This window comes from Lutjanus erythropterus, chromosome 11, assembly GCF_056507025.1.
Source record: "Lutjanus erythropterus isolate fLutEry1 chromosome 11, fLutEry1.hap2, whole genome shotgun sequence".
NCBI classification, from domain to species: domain Eukaryota; kingdom Metazoa; phylum Chordata; class Actinopteri; order Lutjaniformes; family Lutjanidae; genus Lutjanus; species Lutjanus erythropterus.
In genome coordinates this window covers 13,475,830-13,500,647 of record NC_139327.1, presented here as the reverse complement: position 1 = coordinate 13,500,647, position 24,818 = coordinate 13,475,830, and the positions used below count along the sequence as shown (strand labels likewise).

The following is a 24,818-nucleotide window of genomic DNA, read 5'->3' as shown; positions in this document are numbered from 1 at the left end:
ACAGTGATGCATGACAACAACAGCTCAACAAATGAAGAATCTGCTTTTCCAGGAAATCATATTTTTGTCTGGATGGTGGCACAATGTGAACACACGGCACAACAAATCTGCAGCCAAAGGCAGATGGTGCGAGTTTGATTAATAGTTAATTAGTACAATGACAATAGAAACAAAAAATATAGAATAGCTAGGTGAAGCCATTTATATGACTGTATAATCCAGTGCTACTTCAATCATAACAAAACATGAGTGACTGAATTTCTTTGACAAAGTTCTCCTTTCTGTTGATTTGATGTCTCTGACATGATCAGGCAGAATACATTCATACACATCAGTTATAATAGCCCCATCTAATGTGTGTAGAGGTGTTTGTGGTCATGGTGTGGGTTAAAGTGCTGTCATTTGCCCGTCATATACAAAACACACAGAGGACCACTATGCACGGAAATTCTTAAATCAGAGGCTGCTGATTTATCAACATGTGTCCTGCTACCTTTAGATGGCAGCAGGGATTTAATGACCTGGAGGAGAAACATTTCAGTATAATGCAGCTATGAACAACATACACTGTATGACTCATACTCATCTATAGATCAATGCAGACTGGTCAATATTTTAACCACATTACACTACAAAAATGAAAAAGTTGAGAAAACAAATCTTACTATAATGGTTTTGAGTTTTGAGCCAAGCTCAGACTCATTGGGTTTGAAAAGGTTTAACCAACTAATAATGTTTTGTTGAAATAATTTACTTTGCATCTTTAAACTTGATCCTTTGTGTTTTAGAACCCCCTAAGAAAATGATTGAAGAAAATGTTGAGTAAAATCACTGAATAACTGTTAATAAGTTAATATTTTGAATTGCAAACTTTTAACTTTCAAGCACCCAGATAATGACAAATCAGGTTTGCAGCTCACTGTGAAGAATTTCTTTCTTTTTTGTGATTTTTAAAGTTTATTATAGATTTAAGTTTATCTACAGAAGAAGAGTAAATTATCTCAACAAAAGATTATAGGTCAGCAAAACATTTATTTAATAACTTCATAGCTTGAGTTTGATTCTCAACTTTTTTTAACTGCATGAACATTGTTTTTTGATGCTGACTGAACTGCATCTATTGGCTGGGGAGTGTTCAATTAAATTAGTTTATCTATCTATTAAGGTTGTCAAAAGTATCTAAGTATCAGTAAATTAATACCATGTGTCTAAAACAACACAATATCCATTAATTAGAGGATCAAAAATACTGAGAAGAAAATGATCTAAGTGCTCAAGACCTCAGCGAAGTTTAGTTTTCATCATCTTGTCTGAAATTGACAATGTTCAGTGCCGTTTTCCAAACAAACACTGAAAAAAGAAAAGAAAAATCCTCCTTGTTTTAGCCATGTATTCATGCCATTGCATTGAAGATAAAAAAAAAATCTGATATTCAGACCACACTATTATCTGCATTTTAAGAATTATTGTTTTATTGCTACGGATTTGTTTATTCTTTGTTGACAAAATAACCAGACCCGGAGCAGACTGACAGTGCACCAGAAAAAAAACATGGCCCTGAGACCATCTATTCCCAGTGCAAAGTCTAACACCAAAATACTATGAACTCGCTTTGTGCTGACTCATTTGAATGAGACTCCCACGTGTTTGGGCCTCGCCTCCCATCTGTACACTGTGCGCTGGGCACCAAAATACCACACAGCTGAGCAAAGTGAATTTCAAGATCAAAAAAATACCAAACTGTTGTTTTTGTTATACAGTATACTTAAAGCAAAGATTGTCTCCTATCTCAAACATGAACTGTTCTCCATGTAACGTTTTAAGATAGGGTTTATCAGCTTGTTGTTCTGTGGTGTAGCATTTTATCACAGCCAGGGCATCCTACAGAATGCAATTTTCTTCAAAACCCACAGATGTTTTCCCTCTTATCACCAGTGATAACCGATTCATCATTGAAAGCAAGGGTCAAAAACACATTTTTTTGCTTATTATTTTAGATTAGCTGTCCAAGGCCATGCTTAATATAAAGACAAACACAGAATACAAAACACAGCTTTCTTTCTTTCTTTCTTTGTTTCATACAGTTCACCAGGATACAGGAAGCACATCTTGATAAGGTGGAAACCTCTGATAGTTTTTGTCTTTTTCTTCAGTCCTCATGCAAATTACTAGACTTGCACCGATTAATCGGCAATGCTTGGAATCGGGCCGGTTTCCACATGACCTGCCGGTCAGCGTCACATATCCGATTCTGTGCCCGTCATTGTCACACACATGTTCTGCACGATGGTCACGTCATGCACACAGCAGACAAACTGACCGTGATATCACCACAGCGCTGATAACAGCTACACACTCTGACACAGGCTTGCTTGAAGATGGTGTTAGCGAGAGATTCCAAGAACAGGATAAAGAGAAGACCGACAGTCTACAACGAGACAGAGCAGCTGACAATGTCGCAAAACAGCCGTAAACTCTCTAGCTCTTCAGGCTAATGTTAGCCAGCAGCAGACTCCTGTTCATAGAGGGACAGTTAAAATCTCACCTCCTGTTCTGGCTGAAGAATAAACAACCTGTGTTGATGTGTCTCCTCAAACATTTTCTCATCCAGACTCGTTTAACTTCTGCGTCTGTTTTCCTCAAGGCAAAGTTTCATGCAGCAAACTATTGCACCGCATCTGTCTGTTTGTTTGCATCTGCTTCCACAGGAGATCACGAGAAATTGAGTCCCGCGAAATCCCGCGAGATTCTGCTCACCCAATTCAGAATCGTAATATAAAACTACTAAAATTATATGTGCTTCATGACAGCCATTACAGTCTTTGCTCAGTGTACAGCAAGTGATTTGTTAAATGTGTGTATGTGCCATCCAAGCTAACCATACACTGTGTTAACTGTCAGGGTCTTGGTTTGTTTACTCTGAAGCACTAACATGAACGAGTCCAAGTCACACTTCAGAGACACCGAAAACTGTGTTGCTGAAGGGGATGAGAGCACTCAGAGAAAAAAAAAGTCTTTACTTAGGTATGCTTGGTTAACAGTTGCCAATTATTGATTGTCTGACACAAGCAGAGTGCACTCTGCAGAAGGCTGACATAATAATAGGTTTGGGTTCAAAGAGGATCAGAGGAGAGATCGAAGGGGCCAACAAAGAAAAAAGCAAGCTGCTACATTAAAATGCAAAAAAAAAAAAAATTGAAATTCAAGTCAAATTTAAATGCTGAAGCACCTTAGTTCAAAACAAATTTTAAAGGTTTAGAGCAAGGGCTGCCCTCAGCCCAGTGTGAGCCAGAGCAAATGTGAGGAGCAGGCCTCAGATTTGCTCTCAGTTCCCAGTTTAGATACATCTGGCTGATGTTAATGCAGTCTACTACACTAGACTAGTTCTACACTAGACTAGATACCTTTCACTGTGTAGTGTACTGTAGTATATTATTTTTCATGGATATTGTATTAGAATGCAATGATTTTAGCAAGAAGTGCCCACTTTACTGACAGCCAACAGTTGAAGAAATATTTCAATCTTTACTTTAAGTAAAAGTACCAATGCAGCAATGTAAAAAACAGTCCATTGCAAGTAAAAGTTCTGCATGAGAAGTAAACTTATGCAAGTATTTGCAGCAAAATGTAGTTAAGTGTGACAGTAAAAGTAATGGTTTGACCCCTCTAACTGACATATTTTATTACATGGCTTTGTTAAATACTTGATTCTGATTGGTCAAGTTCAATTTTCTATGTTCTGTTATTTCTTTATAGCAGACCATTGCTCTGCCCAACAAACTGTTACTATGAAGAACTGACCATTGCAACAGACAAAGTTCTGATCATAGACTCTGGAGGAGCAATAAAGTAAGTAACCATACAGGATGATGTACAGTGAGCATATTTACATCTCAAAAGTAGTAGAGCTGGAGTATATGGTAGCATAAAATGGAAATACCCAAGAAAAGTTCAAGTATCTCAAAACCTTCCTGTCCTTAAGTGCAGTACTTGAGTAAATGTATTTAGTTACCTTCCACCACTGCTGGCAACTTAATGTAATTCCACAAAGGGTCACGCAAAAAACTTTCAGATTTATAGACAAGCTTAGAGGCTGTAGAAGAAAGAGGAATCACCAGACTGCTCTTCTATGATGAGCATCGTGACCAAACCAGAATAAACACCCAAATCAAGCATTAACACATTGTGCATATCAACACACCACTGTCTGTCTCTGTATGCACGTTTCAACACCACGGACAGCGACCATGTTGGCGGCTCGACACATCTGAAGGAAAGCAATGCCATGATAATAAAATAAAATAAAATAAAAAACACTGTACTCACCATTAGCTGAGGCCATAGTGTTGCTGTGGGTAGTCTCGCATTATTCCGTCCAGTCTCTAGTGCACCTGAGGGGGTTATCTCGAGGTTCAGCTGCAGAAAACGAGCCTTCCGTGTGAGAAGCATGGCTCGCCTGTATAAAAATGTGCAAAGTGTGGGAAAAGAAATGTAACGTTTGAATAAAGTAGGTTATTAGCGGTCACATAATGCTGCAGCTGTACTGAACTGACATGGACTCACCTCGGGGTCTCACCTCCAAATGTTGCTAAGTACAGTGCAGTACAGAAGCAGCCTGTGTGAGTGTCGGAGCAGAGAGGTCCACAGGTGGAGGTCCTGGTTAACGCTAGCTGCTCAGGTGTTAGCTTCGCCGGCCGGTTGGTTTCTCTCACTTTCGCCCTCCGTCCCAACCTGCACTCAGGTGATGCTGCATCCCGCTTCCGTAAAGCTGCTGAAAACTTGTGTCAAAAGTAAACTATTTGTTTTTATGTGATACTAGCAAAAGTTTTGTGCGCGCTGTGTTGACAAATTCCTGCCGTATCACCGGAGTCTCCGTCCTTACTTGGTTGACTGAAAAACGTAACAAAATGAGGCGTGGTCTGGACTGTGTACAATTTATGGCCAAAGGATTCCTGCGCAGTAAACGACACATCACCTGTCCACAGGTGGGCAAAGAATACGCAGTCTTTACTCAAACAGAAGAACATATAGGCCTAGTTACTTCTACTTGTGTGACAAAAGTAGAAGCCCTATACTGATTGAACTTTTTCACTCAAGTAAAAGTATAAAAGTACAGGTTCTGAAATGTACTCAGTGTATAAAAGTAAAAAGTAGTCCTCTGAAGGAAATTTCAACAAGCCGTTTCTATGCAAAGTCTTTCTTGTAGTTTTCATCCTTTTGCGTCTTTTACGTAATTTCTGTCTTATACCGTTTTCATCTTTTTAAGTTGTTTTCATCTTTTAATGTCTTTTACATTATTTTTGTCTTGCTGTGTTGTTTTCATCTTCTTACATGTTGTTTTCGTCGTGTTTTTATAGAGTTGTATTGATTAATCAATTAATCGATTAATAACCAACTATTTAAATAACTGGACATTTGGCAAACACTGATCACATTTTTCACTATTTTCTGACATTTTATGGACAAAACAACTAATTGATTAAAGGGATAGTTCACCCAAAAAGGAATATTCAATCATTATTTATTAACCATCATGCCTATTTAAGGTCAGGTTTAGTTTTTAGTCCACAAAACACTGCTGGAGTTTTACAGGAAAACAGTGTTGCAGGATTTCCCAGACAATGGACATGAATGGTGACCAGTTTTCAAACATAAAAAACAAACAAACAACAGAATAAAAACATCAAATGCCTCCATGCTGCTCACTGAGTATAATTCAAGTCTCCAAAAGCCTCAACATGCCAAGGTGACTAAAACATGTTCAAGTACACTGAATTCACATCTGTGCAAAATAGCCTCTATAAAATGTGTTATCCCTCTGTCAACATTTATTTAATTTATTTTTTAGTCACTAATAAAACAAACAACTATGGCAAACAACTATATTATTTGTGAAATATTTATTAAAGGGAGATTATTATTATTTTTTAACCCTGAAAAACTGGTCACCATTCAGTTAAATTGTTTGAGAAGTTCTGCAATAGTGTTTTCCTGTGAAATTCCAGCAGTGTTTTTTGTACTAAAAAACTAAACACAACCTTCAATCGGCATAATCGTGAGTAGATAATGACTGAATTTTCATTTCTAGGTGAGCTGTCCCTTTAACCAAATAATTCAAGGGTTTGAAATGTTGTAATTATATTTAAGCAGCAACACACTCATTTAAACCAGACACATCATAAAATTAAAAAACAAAATAGGTAGTGCAAAGAGGGAGAGACAGCCACTAATCATTCCCATCCACCAGCATAGAATTTGGATATAGACTTTTCCCATGTATTTTCACTTGTGAATGCATGAAGTACTGCTACACTGATGTATGTGCCCTCTGTAAAGCACAGGGGGAAAAGCACAGGTGTTAATAATAACTTTAACAATGTCTCTGAATGCCAGCATAGACAGACAGCATGCACAACAGCTCAGTTCAGCAGCTAAATGTAATTCAACCATCATTGCTTTTATAGTGTACAGCTGTGCTTTTCCTACTGCAACATGTCAAAACGTCTTCCATGAAACACGTCTATTGGCAGTTTTACTTGAAGTTCCCGAGCAACAACACAGGTGTTTTCTCTGGCTGATCAGGCCTCTGCTCAGGCTCTGTGTGGGTGGAATCATTTGAGGTCACAGGACTACATGTACAAAGAAGGATAAAGGTGTAATTTGTCCCACACAAACAGGTGCAACAACACAAACAGGAGAGTGAGGGAGATGTGAATCAAGCACTGTCTGTACAGACACACAGACCCTGACAAATGGTCCAATCAGACAAAATAATTAAAATCACTTGTGTGGGTTTACCACGGGAATGCAGAGCCTTTAAGGAAAGGACCTGAATACTTCCTAAACCATGGAGGAATCTAGTGCTGAAACAATTCGTTGATTGAGAGAAGTTAATGACCAATAATTTAAAAAAAACCATTATTTTTTGGGAAGAAATCCAAAAGTTTGTTGGTTCCAACTCTTCAAATACTAAAATGTTTGCTGTTTTATATGATTATAAATTGGATATCCTTAGGTTTTGGACTGTTAGTTGAAGAATCACCTTGGGAACTGAACAGCACCCTGACTCTGTTTAACCTGAATGGAACATAACCTTAAAAAGTATCATTGGCAACACCTGTGCTTATCCTATTATTTCATGTCAAAAGGTCCATTATCAGTGTTATGGTGTTAATTTTACCTAGTATTCATGTGTAGAAAACCACACAGAAGGGTCTTTTTTCCAGCAAACAAACAGTATTGTGAAAATTACTTTGCTTTCCTTACTTCATATGTTTATTTGATAGCGGCATGTTAATGAACATTTAGGAAATGTGCAGGGTTATAGCAAAAATGTTAATAAAAAAAGACAAACTATAATGTAACATGTAAAGTTACAAGTGATCGTAGCTCTGGTTTGCTTTAAGCCATTGCTTGACATGGGTTTTAAAAGGGGGGTGCAAGATTAGTGCTCCCTTAGTGCAAGATGTGGGTCATTCCAATATTTACCCCCCTTCACTGACAGCACTTTGTCCAAATGTGCTGCTCCTATGTGGAACCTCACAGTCCCCTCTAGTGGCGGCGCTGGTGCCAATCCCGGCCCTGTTAGCCCTCTGTTCAATGACTTCACTTAGAGGAGGCGGAGCCTGCAAAGCTTTAAGCATTAAACAAGAATATTTAAAGCATCTCAGCATCTCTGTTTTTCCAGAGTGTTGCAATAATGGAATGAGAGGTTTTTTTAAGTGTTGTAACATTTGTGAGTGACCAGTTAGTAAAACAATACCAAATATGAGAAAATATCATAACACTGACACAGTTAAAACACCCTACTGGTACTGGGCAAAGTTATCCCAGTATCGCGTCAGTGCTATATTGATCTAAACTAGGTCAATTTTTAACCCAGTATATAGATTTTTTTCACAGCAGACATTTTGGCGGCAAATAGTAGGGTAAACACAGATGTTATCAATGATTCTAATTAATAGTTCTGTTCTATTCTTGTCAAACAGAGTCTGTTATTGTGCATGTTGACACACTGGAAAGACTAACAGAAGCGTAACACCTGTGTTTACCCTACTATTTCATATCAATATAGCTGCTGTGAAAAGGTCTATTTTTTAGTGTGTAATTGATAGTTGCAGCCCTCAGTGACTCCAAATGACAAAAGGTCCAACAGGTTTTGCAAGCTGTCCAAAGATGAAATTAGGGTTTCATTCAGTGGCCTGAATGATAGTTGCACACACAGAGATTGTATATCATCAACTCTAATTTAAGTGCCCAACTGTCACATCACAGTAGTGTCAGATGGCAACTGGCAGTCCGTGTAGCTGGCAGGACAATATACTAAAAAACTAAGCATATAAAACAGAATTGGACCAGAGCATAAGACTTGTGCTACGTGCAAGTATAGCATATGTTACCTTCTCTGTTTTATCACACAGGCTTTGATGTGATGTAATTTTCCGATTTTCTTGAAACCTTTCGTGTCACATTTTTTGCAGGATAATGATAAGACTGTCATAACATTTTGAAGTGAATTTTAGAAATAGTGTCAAAATAGGCAAGTAAAGATCATGAAATGACATCTGTGGTTTTATTGATTAGAACTTCAAAAATCATAGCTCTAAAGCCCAAAAGAGTGGTGGTGGAAATGGTTGGTTTGTACTTTGTACAAATACCACAAGTACTGTAATTCCATTGTAGGACACTTACTTGTACTTGCCAGTACACGTATTGTGCTCTTAATGTTTGTCAGAGTAACTAAGAGTTCTTGGTTCACCTTAATATCTTAAGCCTACTGAACATGTTTTCTCAAGTACAACTAATTAATTATCAATAAAAATTAAGTTTATTTGACTAGAAAAAATTTATTTGCCTTGAATAAATGTGAAATTACCTCGACTTATCCAATCTAAACTCTACAGTGACGATTCAGGCTAAAAACATGGTGTGAATGACGACTTGGCAATGGTGAGAAGATAATGTCTGAATTTTCATTTTTGGGTGAACTATCCCTTTAAGTAAAGTTTGAATGCAGGACTTGGAATAGAGTATTTCTGCACTGTGGTACCATTTTTACCTTATTGAATTATCTGGGTACTTCTTCCACCACTGCTAAAGTATAAATACCCAGCCTTTATTATAGGTCAACACAGCAGGTCAAACTCAGTCAAGAGCATTCTCCACTCCTGTCTGCAGTCTGCCTCTCCTTCCTGCAAAAGTAATGATCATAGCAACAGAAGAGAAGCTTCTCAAATTGGCTGTCTAACACTCTGTCCTCTTGGGAAAGAAGAAGACCATGCTCCACACACTGAGCAGTCTCTCTGTTGATGTATGGTGTTGGTGTGTTGTAGCACTGAGACATCTGCTTGTTTGCTTAGTCTCTCCATATCCGGCGGTGACCCGAATTGCTCTGTAATCTCTGAGACTGCATTTTAAGAGCCACTTTCTTCTGCATATGCAGACCTCATTGTCCTCATTGTCTACTGTTGATTTGTGCAAGTAGTCATTTCTTTCATAGCATCATAGCAGAAATGGAGTATATTTGGACCAGATATGGTCAGAGTGGATAAGGGTGTGAATGAGAGGTGTGTAACTGCAAAAATTATAATTTTTTTATAAAGTGAAAAAACTCCATGAACCCAGTTAATATATAATTCACGCATGGTAACATTTTAATAACCCATTGATTCTGCAGTATTTTTTAATCAGGGTTTCTCACTTTTAGTTGTCTGAAAATAAAAATGTTAATAAATAATTAATAATGGTTTTTACAGTGGAAATCAAGTCTGCAGTCATAAATATTATTTAACGGTTAATAAATGGATTTTTGGGAGTGACCTGTGGTTTAGGGGTTAAGACGGTGACCATGAACTGCAACATCCCCGGTTAGAATCTGTCTGGGGACATTTGTGGCACTTCCTATAATCTCTCCACTAATATTTTCTACAAAAAACATTAAAAAATCCCCCAAAATGTTTAATAATACATACATTTTTGACCAGATGTCCTGAAACCATTTTCTGGAGTGTAAATTGGTCAAACAATCCATTTAAGGGATCACCCGAATAAATTAATGAGATAAAATTAATTTAATCTTTTTTGCGATTTCAGCCCTCATTTTAAAATGCAGTCAAATGTTTATAAGTAGTACTTTTCATGAGTTAAGAAAAACAGTCAAGTTTTCAGCTTTGTGGCAATGTTTTTTTTTCAGATGATGCAGTGGCTTTGTAAATGGTTCGTTTGGGTTAAACATAGGGGGTCTCAACTCCCTCCTTCCAATTTATCAAGAAATTGAAAAATTTCCAAATTTGGAGATTCGTGCATTTTACTGGAGAGTTATGATTGTATATATTTGTTATTGTGTCTTGTTAGACTGCTGTACGGTGCTGTTCTGAATCATATCATATGTTTTGTGCAGTATTGTGACGTCGCACTGTCCTCTGCTAATCATATTATGTTTATTGCAGCTGTTAGTAGTCTAATGCCCCAGCCAAATTTCCCTTTAGGGTCAACTGAGTATATCTCATCTTATCTTATCTAAAAAGGCAAAACAAGCACCATGTTTGAGGAGGATTATCTGCAAGGAGGATTAGCAACAACCTGGCAACCCAAAACCTACTTTTTTTAAAGTAAGGAATATCCCAATAGGGTATTGCAGGCCTTGAATCACACTGAAGGTTATTTTGTAATGATGACCTGTACATTATCCTGCTTATTACATGGCAACACATAATATTAATTTACAAATAATCTTATTGATTTCAATTTTATTTTATTGGTTTTGAGTATATAATGAAAACTGCACCCATGATAATGATCTTTTATTCATAGCAACATTCTGCTTTTCAGAAATAACGGACCTTAGAATGCTGCAAGTGACAGATAAGAATCTGTGTAATAATTGCTTATAACTGATCTATAAAGTAAAAGGTAGTTTTGCAAGCAGCCAGTCAGTTTAGACTATAGGGGAAAATGTCAAGATATGACACAGAAGATATGATATTCCCATATGTTATAATGTCAGTCTCTTTCTGTGGACTGCATGCATGACTTGACTGTTTGCAGTTGATGCCATGGCAACAACATGTCATAATGTCAGTGTCTGGTGAGGTGGCAAATGCCTCATGCATGCTTCAATTTGCAGGTGGAAAAAAGAAAGAGAAACTGGTTCTTTTCACTGGCTCTGCCTTTCACTCTCCTGGGGCTGCAAGTTGCCCAGACAAGAATTTAGTGTTGATGATTCCAGAGGCTTTGTGAGCCAACTATCAGTGTCAGGAGGTCCCCATGTGACAACTCCAATAACAACTGTGCCCTCCGTTGTCCCCCTACCCTCTGACAGTTATGTCAAGTTGCAACAAACACGCCGAACCTACTTTAATAACTCAGGTGATGACCTCATGAAAACCCATGTGCTGCTAAATTTATAGGAGCCGGGGAGAAGGAGAGATTCATACAAAACCAGGAAGATACTTTATAGACAGCACAGACACAATCTGAGTTTAATGTTGGTTATAATACCTGTGAATATAATATTGACTTGCTGATAAATATCAAAATACTGGCTCAATAACAATCTGTAAAAATCAAACAAGGGCTTTACATCTCATCTTCTCTAATTTCTTTCACTCACTGATTCTCCTGTACTCCGAGGGAGAAGAGAACAACATTTTTGTGGTGCAACAAAGACTTTAATAATAAACACAATCAACCATGCGCATGAGGTAATATCCAAATGGATTTTTTGCAGACTATTGAATTGCTTAATTTATTAATGAAAGTCTATGTTTACAAATGGAATACCCAAATTGGAGCCAAAATCCATTTTTTCTGGTAATGTTATTTGTTCTATTGAGTGCATTTGATAAACTGAAACCGTAACTTTGTTTCTGACCAACTCAGATGCTCTCACACAAAATCAGGATCTTATTCACGACCTTTCCCCGTTCAGCAGACCATTGGCAATCATACTCTGCAACAATTCACATGTCTACTGTATCTTCATCACTACTTTCCAACAGCATGACTGTCAGTTTGGAGAAGCGGACAGGATTCCCAGTGTAAGAAGCTAAGCGATGTACTGCTGTGGATGTATTCAGCAGCAAAATATTTCTAAAAAGAAAGGTCCACCTAAACAAATCAATATTGGTTTAAGTGTATAGTATATTTAGAATATTTTCACCACTTTATCTTGCCATCTGAGAGCTTTATCCAATTGGAAAGCCAAATATCGCCGTCTCCAAACCAAGCAGACTCCATGGGCGAAATATATAACTCTACCCTGCAGAGCGCAGCAGTTGCTGGTCTACTGCTGCCTCAGTCTGTTACTTTGTTTGTGTTATTTAGTGACTTCTGTGTTTTAAAAGTTTAGTTAAGATTCATCAAATTCACACAATAACAATGACTGTGAAGTTGTGAGTTTGGTTGGTTTGGAGTCGGTGATATTTGGCTTATACTGTATAAAATCATAGATAAATAAATCATGCTGTTTTGTCATTAACTAAATGTAAATATTACAAGTTTTACAAGTTAATTAAACTTAAAATTTATAGTATTTATTTTCAGAACACTTCAGAACTTATGAACGTGAGTTCTTCTAACCTGGGGTCTTTTGACTTGAAGTTGAATGAATGTACTGTACAGAGTTCAAATCAACTCATTAAATTAAGTTTCTAAAGAAACATGATCAGCATATTAGCAGGCTTCCCAGCATGCATTGTGTGAGAGATTAAACTTTCCATAGACCCTTTTTATGAATAGTTATAGAAAACATATATGATGAAAACTTGCTGTGTGTCTATCGCACAGTTTAAAACATGCCATGGTTGCTTGTTTTCTAATGAAGCAGCCAATGGTAGAACAAAGTAGCTTCAACAGGATCATCTGCAGTTGTGTAAAATGCAGAATTAACTTTTCACACTGCAAAAAAAGGAAATCAAATTCATTTCTAATGTTCATCAGTGTTCTGACCAGTTGTTGGTTCATCTAAATTGCTTATAGTCATAGGAAGTACAACTGACTTAATATCAAGTTTATTTGAAAAGAAAAGTATATTTGTATGAAACATTATAATATTTCCTCAACTTGTCTTTTCAAATTCAGTGTACTTAAAATTTTAATAAGGCAGACCTGTCAGTAACTTTTTTAACTTAAAAAAATATTTTTCCGTGTGTAATGGTAGTTTTTCATCAGAAAAAGCTGTCTGATGGTGAGATAAAGAAGCGAAAATATTTAAAATTTTACTCCTTCTTTAGGTGTTTTGTTGCTGACCCTGTCCACAGCAGTACATTGCTTACCAGTATCCCTGCTGCCGGCCACCATCAACTGCTAATACACTGACCATCAATAAGTAATTCATGCAACCCCACTTCAAAAAATCTGACCTATTCCTTTGATATGCCAGGAACATAGAAGTTGTATTTGTATATGGTAAATATGTGGCGAGACAAACAGAAGAATAGATGTTCCAGTTTCCTTCATAACCAGAGCAGTCAATCATGTGAGAAGTCAGTTTGCTGTTGGCTCTTTATGCCAGGTGGTGCAGAGCATCTGTAATTTTTCACAAGAGGTTAACCAGAATTCAAAAATAATTAGTCGCACTCAGAACATGTTTCATGACAGACATTTTTCCATTTAAGCAGAACGCACAGTTTCCAGCTAAAACCGCTTAAGTGTTAAAAGCTGCAGAATATAGGCTAACCTATTCTAATCCTACAGTTTTAAAGCTGGAAAGTAGTTAAAGACAAAGGGATTGATATTCTACTTTTGCCCTTGAGTGAGAGGAAGAGGGACAGAGTGAGAGTGGGTGTGTGTATGTGCATTCATGTGTTTGTGTGTGTGTGAGAGAGAGTGACAGAGAGATAATCTCTTTTGTATTTTTGATCCCTAAATGTGGTGGTTGTGTCCCCTTATCCCAGCTACTTAGTTTCTGCAGTGCGTAAGTGATGCCATGCACTTAGGCTGTGAAAAAGCAGGTCAGTATGACCACCGAGAGAAAACCACATGTGCATCACATGGATAGCCCTGGGATTATTCCTCACAAAATGTCTTAATTCCTCTGTTCACTAATGATCCAGGGAAAATGCCCTCTAATCTCCATTCCATTAATTAAAAAGAGCATGAGCCCATGGAAAACCTCACCATCTGCTGCAGTTTCATTCCTGCAGACAGATTGTGTTTTCAGTTTTTAACCAGGGGAACTGGGTTTTTCAGAGCGAACGGGTGGAGCATGCATTGAGGTGGATGGTAAACAGATACAACTGCTCTATTTGAGTATTAATACACTGAAATATGCTGGGGAAAAAAATCTGTTTTAAGCAAGAGCGATCCCTGCCAGGGTACTGTAATGAGGTCTGGGAATTTGAGCTGCTTCATAAGGACAATTTTACAACTTAGGCTACAGACTTCAAACGCATACTGTACATACGGTCACTTTAACATTCCTCTGTAGAGACTCCATAATCATTTTATAGTAAGTCTGCATTATACATATATGGACTATACTGTTTTAAAATGAAAATGCTGCAGTACAGTTACTGTAGTCATCTGAAGGATTGCTTTTAGGGGTCCACAGTTAACTGAAATATTATCAAAATAGTGCAAAAAGCCAAATTACAGACGCTACACTTTGTTCATAAAGAAAAATTATGTAACAAAATAGTATTATTATGCAGTACTGTAATGCTGCAGAGTTTCCCTGGCCCACAAATCTTGTTTGTTTGGTACAGAAACCAACAAATGTCACATCTTCACAAAATTAAAGGGTTGCTTTTCAGTAGAAATTCCCACCAATCATGAATCATATTACAATTGCCATATATGTCAAAATAATGGCGTTATGATCTTTTTTCTGCCTTTTTTTTTATTAGGTAAGATCTTTCACACTGGTTTGAGTAAATGCTTTCTCTCCCATTTTTCTGTGATAAATGTTCAACTTATAGTCCTCATTTAATAGCAAAAATGAATGGATCTTCAGACTGATTTCCTTTAACAGTTCCAGTTTGTTGATGAAAATGAATTTATTAAAACACCTCTAATACAATTAGTTCATTCAAAATCTCTAAAAGGTCTATTTAATTTACACTCACTCCTGATAATAATAATGATAATAATAATATACCATTAAGTTACAATTTTTGGTATCATTTTATAATAAGGTGCCTGTAATAAACCTAAGTTTATTGGTAATATGGCCACTATAAGATGCTTATTATAATTAAAATGTTTTACTAAGACAATATAAGTGTTAATAATAGCATAATAAACACATTTAAGCACAATTTACAGACTGTTTAAGAACTTAAATAGAGTCTTATAGGTAATAAGACCCTTATAAGATGTTTATTAACATTAACATGTGTTACTAATGCTATAAGTGCTAATAATAGCATGAAAAATGTTTAAAGACTTATAAGAAATATGTTAATTTATAAACTGCTTAAGAATGTTAATAAAAACCTTACTGGTAATAAGAACCTTATAGGATGCTAATTAATATTAACATGTGTTACTAAGACTATATAAATGCTATCATAGCATAATAAGCATGTTTAAGCACTTATAAGACACATGTTCACAGTTTATAAATTGCTTAAGACAGTTAATAAAAATCTTTTGATTTTTTTTTTAGAATTGTTTATAATAGGATAACAAAGACATTTATAGAGTTTAATTAATTTATATCATGTCGTTAAATCTTTACCAACTTTTGTTGTTGCTTTAAGATTTCTACATACTTTAATATGCATTTATTTGCAGTTGATTATACACTTAGTACAGTTATTTTGTAGATACTGGATCTAAAGTATGAACAATGCTTATTAGGGGTAATAAATCCTTTATTATGCTATTATTATACTCTTATTAACACATGTTAATGTTAATAAGTATCTTATAAGGACCTTATTACCTATTATCAATGTCTTATCACAGCAACCAGTCACCTTAATGTAGTGTAATCGATATTTTTAAATAATGGCTAGATTAAGAATTAAAAGTCTTATGATATATTGTTGTATTTGATATATTTTATTCAAATATTTTTATATTTGTTGATATCCAATATCAGTTTTGTTCAGCTTCCTGTTTAATTTGTTTTGTATTAAAAATATTGTTGATATGGCAGTTGATTTTGTAGTTGAATTTGCAATTTACTGTACCGTTGTCTCATTTGTTGGAATGTTTTATTTTGTACAGTGTGCTTTGGCGATGCCATACTATACTATATTATACTATACTATACTATATTATACTATACTATACTATACTATACTATACTATACTATACTATATTACCATAGTATTGGCAATACTGTGGTCATTTGAAAGAACTGAAGTCAGTTGAATTGAATTGAATTGAACTGAATTAAAAGTCTACAGCTGTAACTTTTTTCCAGGTTTCATAAATTACAGTGAATATTCTGCAGGAAGGTGAGTTCAAATCCGATTATGCTCCACTGTATCAGTTCAATATGATGAAACACTCTTATAAGAAATTGAATCAAGTACGTTTGACCTGCGGTCAGAGCCCAGAGACTGTGACATGAATTTGATCGGGCTAGTAGGCAGGAAAGATTATCCGAACAGATGTCGTTTCCTACCCTATTGGAACAGTAGGGCCAATAATAAACACACACACACACACACACACACACACACACACACACACACACACACACACACACAGACCGCACACTAATCTGAGATAGGCTAGTAGCCCTGCACATCCCTTTCTCTCTCCTCTCTTTTCTCTACTGCAGACAGGCGCTCTTCCAGTTCCACCAATGTCAAGTTTTTTCCACACTGTGTTTTGCACAGTTCTGCCTTAATCATCCTGCATGGACACACTACAGACACACTCCTTCTTGGTGTGAGTTGCGGTGCTGCTTCAGCCTACAGATGGGCACACAGGGGGAGAAGAAAAGACTGGATGGGAGATGGCATGTGTTGTGCCGTTTTGCGCTGTTCACTTGTGTTTTGGACGCAGTCTGTGGACAGATTCGCTACTCCATCCCTGAGGAGCTGGAGCATGGAGCTTTTGTTGGCAACATCGCAGAGGACCTGGGCTTGGACTTGGACAAGCTCTCTGCGCGTAGATTCCGGATAGTCTCCGGTGCTAAGAAGCAGTATGTGGAGGTAAATTTAGAAAACGGAGTTTTATTCGTCAATGAGAGGATTGATCGTGAAGAACTGTGCGAGCAGAGTTTGTCCTGTTCCTTTCACCTCCAAGTGGTGATAGAGAACCCTCTGGAGCTGTACAGGGTGGAGATGGAGATCCTGGACGTGAACGATAACTCTCCCAGCTTCCCGTGGACCGAATTTAATCTGGACATATCGGAGTCCGCTGCGCCAGGATCCCGCTTCCCACTTGAGAGCGCACAGGATTTGGACGTCGGATCCAACTCTCTCCGCACCTATTTGCTGAGTGTAAACGAGCATTTCCTTTTGGACATACAGACCCGCAGTGATGGCAGTAAATTTGCAGAACTGGTCCTCCAAACCCCGCTGGATAGAGAGCAGCAAAGTGCGCATCAGATGGTCCTGACGGCGGTGGATGGGGGCGCGCCGGAGAGATCTGGCACTGCGCAAATTGATATCACTGTTTTGGATGCGAATGATAACGCGCCTGTGTTTGATCAGTCCTTTTACAGAGTGAGGCTCGCTGAAAACGCGCCCAAAGGCACAGTTGTCATAAAACTCAACGCGTCTGATCTAGACGAGGGTCCCAATGCTGATATCACCTACTCATTCAGCGGCCACGCTCCCATCAAGGTGCGCCAGCTCTTCAGCGTGGACTCACGCACAGGTGAAATCAAAGTCAAAGGAGTGATCGATTATGAAAAAGCCAGGATGCATGAAATCTATGTTCAAGCTAAAGATAAAGGCCCCTCCGCTGTTGCAGTTCACTGTAAAGTGCTGGTGAACGTTTTGGACAAAAACGACAACCTCCCGGAGGTGATCCTGACTTCAGTGTCCACACCTGTGCAGGAGGACGCGCCCCCGGGGACGGTGATCGCCGTCATCAGCGTCATGGACAAAGACTCCGGTGAAAACGGGAATGTGGACTGTGAAATCCCGCATCACGTCCCGTTCCAGCTCCACTCCTCCTTCAAGAACTACTACACTTTGGTAACTTGTGATTTTCTGGACAGAGAGGCAGTCGCAGAGTTCAATATCACTCTTACAGCCAGAGATATGGGCTCTCCACCTTTATTCACGAGGAAAACCATTTTAGTGCAAGTGTCTGATGTGAATGATAACGCTCCTCACTTCAAACAGCCGTCATACACTGTGTATCTAACAGAGAACAACGCACCAGGAGCGTCCATCTGCTCTGTGACCGCGCTGGATCCAGATTATGGTCAGAACGCGTACCTCTCCTACTCTATACTGGAAGGAGACATACAGGGGATGCCTGTGTCCACATATGTGTCCATAAACTCGGACAACGGGAACATTTACGCGCTCAGATCCTTCGATCATGAGCAGCTTAAAAACTTTCAGATCACAGTTCAGGCGCAAGACGCCGGTTTCCCTCCTCTGAGCAGCAACGTGTCAGTGAATATCTTCATTCTGGACCAAAACGACAATGCACCTGTGATAGTGTCCCCTGTCCCGCAGAATGGCACGGCGCCCAACGAGGCAGTGCCAAGATCCGTGGACGCGGGTCACCTTGTCACCAAAATCAGAGCGGTGGACGCAGACGCGGGTCAAAACTCGCGTCTGTTTTATCAAATGCTCCAAGCGACGGACCCGAGCCTGTTCAGCGTCGCTCTGTACACAGGCGAGATCAGGACAATCCGCCAGTTGGTGGAGAAAGACCCCCAGAGGCACAGACTGGTCATTCTCGTGAAGGACAATGGTCAGCCGCCCCTCTCGGCCACAGTTTCCATCATCCTGTCAGTGGTTGACAGCCTGCCAGATTCGCAGCCCGATTTGGGTGACCTGTCACTGAGCCCGCATCACAGCTCCAACCTCACCCTGTACTTAATCGTGTCTCTGGGCGCAGTCTCCTTCACGTTCCTGGTGGCTATCATCGTCCTGGTGGCAGTGCGGAAGCTGAAGGGCAGAGCGTCCAGCAGAGAGTCCAGCTTCCCCTCCTCCATCGGCTGCTGTAGCTGCTGCTGCTCCCGCTCAGAGACCTCCACCACCACGGAGGTCTTCAAAAAGTCCAACTTGAATGTCCGGATGTCCACAGCCGCGTCGGAGACGAGCAGCAACGGCGCGCTTCCTCAGGTCTACTGCTACAAAATGTGTCTGACACCGGAGTCGTCCAAAAGCGACTTCATGTTCCTGAAGCCGTGCAGTCCGGTCATGTCTGTCCAGCAGAATAACGCAAAGAGCACAGATTACCTGACCTCTGGCTGGAGCGCACTGGACCGAAATGAACTGTCCAAAAACAGAGCAACAACTCCAAATGAGGTAATTTACTGACACGTAAAAGGGTTATTTTCTCATGTCATCATGCTTTAGGACAGTGGTTCTCAACCTGGGGGTCAAGTCCCACACGAGGGTCGCAAGATACCTACTGGAGGTCGCTAGATGGAGGTGGAGAAAACGATAAAATAAAGTACTGCAGCAAGCAGCACAGAATGAGAGCCAAGAAGTAGCCTCTTAATAACATTCAACATGATGTTCAAGCACTCAAAAATATGGAAAACAGTTATTGAAATGGTTGAAAATACATGCATACAGTGTGTCATCAGCAAAGATAAAATAACCTGTGTGTAAAAAAAAAACCCATAAACATTTAATTTACATATCATTGACAAAAGCTGAATTAATTAGTGACGTTATTGAAAGATATTGGCCAATTAGCTGTATTATTATCTCAAGTATACAGACACTCTTGTGAGCCACAATGGATCACTTTGTAACTTCACAAACCAGAGACCCTGACATACCTTCCACTTCAGAAACCAGCCTAATGCAGCTAACATAAGCCCAGCTACAACTGCTGCTGAGTTAGTAGCTTTGGGTAAGAGCAAACCAGAGAAGACCTAATATTTAACACAATTCACGTAGAAGGGGGTCTCTGCTCCTAATCAGTTCAGTCAACCTAAAATCTTAGGGCAGCCTGGACACTAACTTTTTTTTAAAGTTAAAACAAACAGTTTATTTTTACAGTGTATGTCCGCTCAGTCACCTCTCTAACTAGTTGTCCTGCCTTTTCACATCAATTAGAAATGACAGAGAGGTTGACTGCAGGGCCAAATGTCACAATGTGTTTGATACACTAGAGGACGCTCTAACATGATCTAGTCTCCTGTTTATGAATTAATGTTAGGACTGCAAGTAATGATTATCTTCTTCACTGATTAAACTCTTAATAATTTTCATGATTAATCAATTAATCACTTTTCTCATTTTCATTTCCGAGAACATAAAGTGACGTCTTAACATTTTTCCTTTTGTCCAATCAAGAGTCTAAAACCCCAAAAACTCTTTATTTACTGTCATCAGTGACAAAGAAAAGTTGCAAATCCTCACATTTAAGAAGCTGGAACCAGCAAATGTTTGACATTTTTGCCCCTGAAAAAAGACCAAAACAATTAATCAGCTATGAAAATAGTTGGCAACTAATTTTCTTTCGATCAACTAATCAATCAATTGACTAATCGTTGCAGCTGTAATTTATGTTTTATAAAAAGGGTTCATATGTAGGGATGATAAAATTGAAAATTTATAATAAATCAATCTGCGAAGGATAACAGATACTATCATATCTGTGATGTGCAAACATCAGATATATGATCTTAAAACTACTTGAATTGTGTTTTATTATCTATGGGATAAAAAGGTAACATTTTATACTAAGGTTCATGAATTCTACATGATTTTATGCATGAAAATCTTGAATCAATTCATGAAGCACTTTATGAACTATCAGGAATGTACAAGAATGAACAGGATCTTGTGCATGACCTAAGGCAAGAACAATACGAAGAAGACATGAACACCATTAATAACTCAGAAATCATTATGATTGAAATACTTTAGATGTTGTATTAATTAACATATTGAGTAATTACTACATTACTACATGAATGAGCCCATGCTTTTCTCATTTGTGAAGTCATGTATGACAACAACAATCATAATAATCCATGCACCCTTACCACGAAATGTTAAAAACAAGCAAACAAAAACGTGCAGCAGTTTCAGTCCTTTATGCATGTAACCCGTTGGAAAACAGCACCTCAGACAACCCACATGTTGTGCTAACACACCCTGCACTCTGGAAAAATTAGAAGAGTTTTTCAAGGTGAGAGACGCAGGCATAAAAGATGTTGCAGGGATAAAAGAGATGCATACTTTTATCACAGACTTGAAACTCTCTCTTGATCTTGCTGCTGTATTTGTGCTCTAGTAGACGGCAGCATCAGTACATCCATTAACATTAACCCTCACATTAGTCACATAAGCAGATTAGTTAGCCCACTAACTAATTTTTTATTTTTTTAGAACATGATGTTACATCTTCTCCATCAGTATGATATTGCATAACAGAGTCTATTGTGTAATTTGTCATGTAAGACTATTTTTAATAATCTGGTAAGAACTTAATTAATAGCCTCCCTTCTCTGAGGTTTCCCAGCTGCTAGGGATGGAACAATATCTCAAGTATTGTGATACTGCAATAAAAGAATGCCTTGATGCTGTGCCAGATTGTGATGATATTTAGCATGATATTATATGGTGAATTATTTTATTTTCTTATTTTTATCTTATCTCATAAAGGACTAATTGCTGCATTGTTTTTGTTTTGCAGTTGTACTGACATAACTCAAACATTCATTACCAAAGACAATTCATGCTGATTTTCTGCATATACTTAGGCTATGGCTGGCTTTTTTTAAACTTTATCTTATTAAAGAAGGAAGCACTTTAAGTTAAAAGGAAAACCAAATTTTATACAAACAATAAATGCTGTACACGTTCGCTTTAATATTTAATAAAGAAAAAAAACAAGTCATCATTTTTATTACTTTTTATGTCATGATAAATAGATTTCTTGTGGTAGGACCATACCTAGAATTTTTAACATTGTTACATCTCTTCCAGCTGAAATTTGAATTTGTTAGAACTTATTAAAGCAACTTCAAAGAACTTTCATATTTTGTCAATTTTGGAGGCCCCAGTGGACAAAAGCAGTAGTGTTTCCTCCACCATAATCACAAAATATAACATCACAAAAGGTGGCAGGCATTAAGATTAACTGTACAGAAATGGCCAATCTTCTTGCGGATGGTCACATAGAGGCATAAATATTATAAATATATATTACATGTAAATATGTGGGATTTATTAATCTTTCATAGCCAAGTAAAAAACTCCTTATAATCGCTGTAAATCCTGACTTTCAACATGATTGACAGAGTACAGGGTATCTATCATATCTGATGCCATTATACTGTATATGTATATGTATATGTGTACTGTATATACATGACTGCATCTTGACATGAATGCAGTGCAACTGACATAGTTGAGTTTATCATCAAGTTTGTTTGTTTTTTATGTTTCAATCATGCAGCTTAAGTATTCCAACAAGGACTGGACCTGGACCAAGAACCAACGCAACTCAGCTCATAAGAGGTGAATATATCACTGAGCCAATAAACACACATGCACACACAAACACTTGTGTTATTACATTAGAGGGGACTGATCATTTCCATTTTGCATTCCCTAGCTCCTTATCGTAACCTCACAGCTGAGTGCCCAACCCTACCTCTACCTCTTACTCTGACCCTAACCTAAACATAATTATATCCCTTGCACTAAAACCAAGCTTAAACCCCCAGAGAGCCCTTTAAACATGTGGGTTTCTGCTTTTTGGACCCCACAACACACATATATGCCTATATTTATACTTGTGCTGTTTCTTTATCTCTTCAGGTATAGTTCAGCAAATATGGAGGGCACCCTTTCTCGTCAGCAAAAATACGACACCGATGGGTTCTCGTGCTCAGTGGCACCACAGTACTGGACCTGGGGAAACCATATGAATGGTACGTGACAATGCAATTTGGGTCAATTATTGTCGACATGAAAGAAGGTGGTGGTGTGGGGGTTCTCCCTGTGTCTGTGCCTGAGGATGTAGTCTGAAATATAAAATGGTAAACTGAAAAGCAGATAATACCAGGCCCCCAAAACTGGGAGGGGATTTTAATGGATCATCATAAGGATTACTTAAGTCCCTGCAAGAAGTGTTTGGCTTTTTTTTTTTTTTTGCGCAAAGGCTGAAATTAAGAAGATGCCTTTAAAGCCAACGTATTCAGATCAAGTGCACTGTATGTAAATATGGGCTCTTTGCAGAAATAATCTTCCGATACAAACTGTAATTTATGCGCATTTTTACAGGCTGCAGGATGTCTCTTCAAGAGGGAGCTGTTCCCAACTACTCATGGGCTCCAAAGTACACTCAGCCTCATTCTGAGCCACCCGACTACCAGCACAACGTATACATACCTGGCACCACGTCTGACTACAGCACTCTGAAGCTGGCACCCAGAGGAGAGCTGGATGTGTACAACACTTTCTCTACTTTTGGAAAGAAAAAAAGATTCATCTCCCACTATGAACAGTCTTTTGACAGAGATGACGGTCTCATAAGCAATCCCATCTTCAAATAATGTGCTGTATATTCTCTGTATGATATATATGCCATTGACTAGTTCCATTAATAACTTTGGTTATAACTTGGTTCTCCAGTGGAGGGTTGGTCTTGGAGGCTCCTTTTCAGTGGAATTTAACACCACTCCTCACCACAAGTATATTTTTTATTTCTGTGAATACTGAAATAAATTATAAATAAAGTAAACAACATCTGTCTTGAGGGATCTCCAGGTAGCAGGCATGGATTTTTCCAACATGAAGTTGTTGGCTAGTTTAAAGCAGCAAACTGGAAAGGAGGCTTTTTGTTTCCGGCAGCAGTAAGCTCAGGTAAATGTGTTTTGACCTGTTTGGAGGCTGCTGGTTCTTGGTAAGGTCATATAGAATGTCTCATGATTTCCGCATCTCACAGTCTGTTACATGAAAGTTGTCCATGTACCAGTCACTTTTATGTAGACGCACCTTTTTGTCTTAGGAACCGCTGTACTGAGTTCAATAAGTGTGAGTGTGTCAACTGTGCTGCCACAAAACTTTTTAACCTTTAAAGTAGAGCTGAAAGTAATGATTACTTTCATTATTGAATCATCTGTTAGTCATTTTCTTGATTAATGTTTGGGCCATAAAATGTCAGAAAACTGTGAAAAATGCTGATTTTTTTTTTTTTTTTCAAAGCCTAAGCGGATGTCCTCAAATGTCTTGTTTTGTCCACAACCTAAAGATATTCAGTTTACTGCCACAGATTACGAACAATAATCAAGTCAGATTACACTTGAAAATGTGAAATTAGATTATAGTTACATTGTCAAGGATTACTTGATAAAATTTTCTGATAACATCTTTCAAATATGGCAGTTTTAAAATTCTGTAACTTTTTTTTTTCATGATAACCAATAATGCTCTATTAACTCATGAAAAGAGCTTTTGACAGTGTTTCTTACACAAGTGTTCCACAAAAATGTTTTGAGAAAAAGAAAAAATATTTTGGAACTGAATTTTTTGTGGCTGCACCTGTTTTTAGTATAAGGTGCAAAACTTTCAATGCTTGATTATGAAGTAATCCAAAAGTATTTAGATTAATTACACTTTTATTTGTAATCCAGTGTAGTAAACGTTCACATTTGAGAAACTGAAAAAAGAGAATTTGGACATTTCTGGTTTTTAGAAATGACTCAAAAAGTAGTTGAAACTAATCAATTCTACTTTGAAGCAGAGGGTTCTACCTA

General features: G+C 38.0%; 1 protein-coding gene across 1 annotated transcript; it reads left to right on the top strand.

Annotated features, from left to right (window-relative positions):
* Positions 1-16,673: 16,673 nt before the first annotated feature.
* LOC146318749 (protocadherin-10-like) lies at positions 16,674-24,342 on the top strand. The gene is made up of 4 exons (XM_084730267.1): positions 16,674-19,398; positions 22,514-22,575; positions 22,879-22,991; positions 23,344-24,342. Exons 1-4 carry the CDS (start codon positions 16,876-16,878, stop codon positions 23,613-23,615), a joined length of 2,970 nt encoding a protein of 989 aa, XP_084586393.1. The 5' UTR covers positions 16,674-16,875; the 3' UTR covers positions 23,616-24,342.
* Positions 24,343-24,818: the final 476 nt, after the last annotated feature.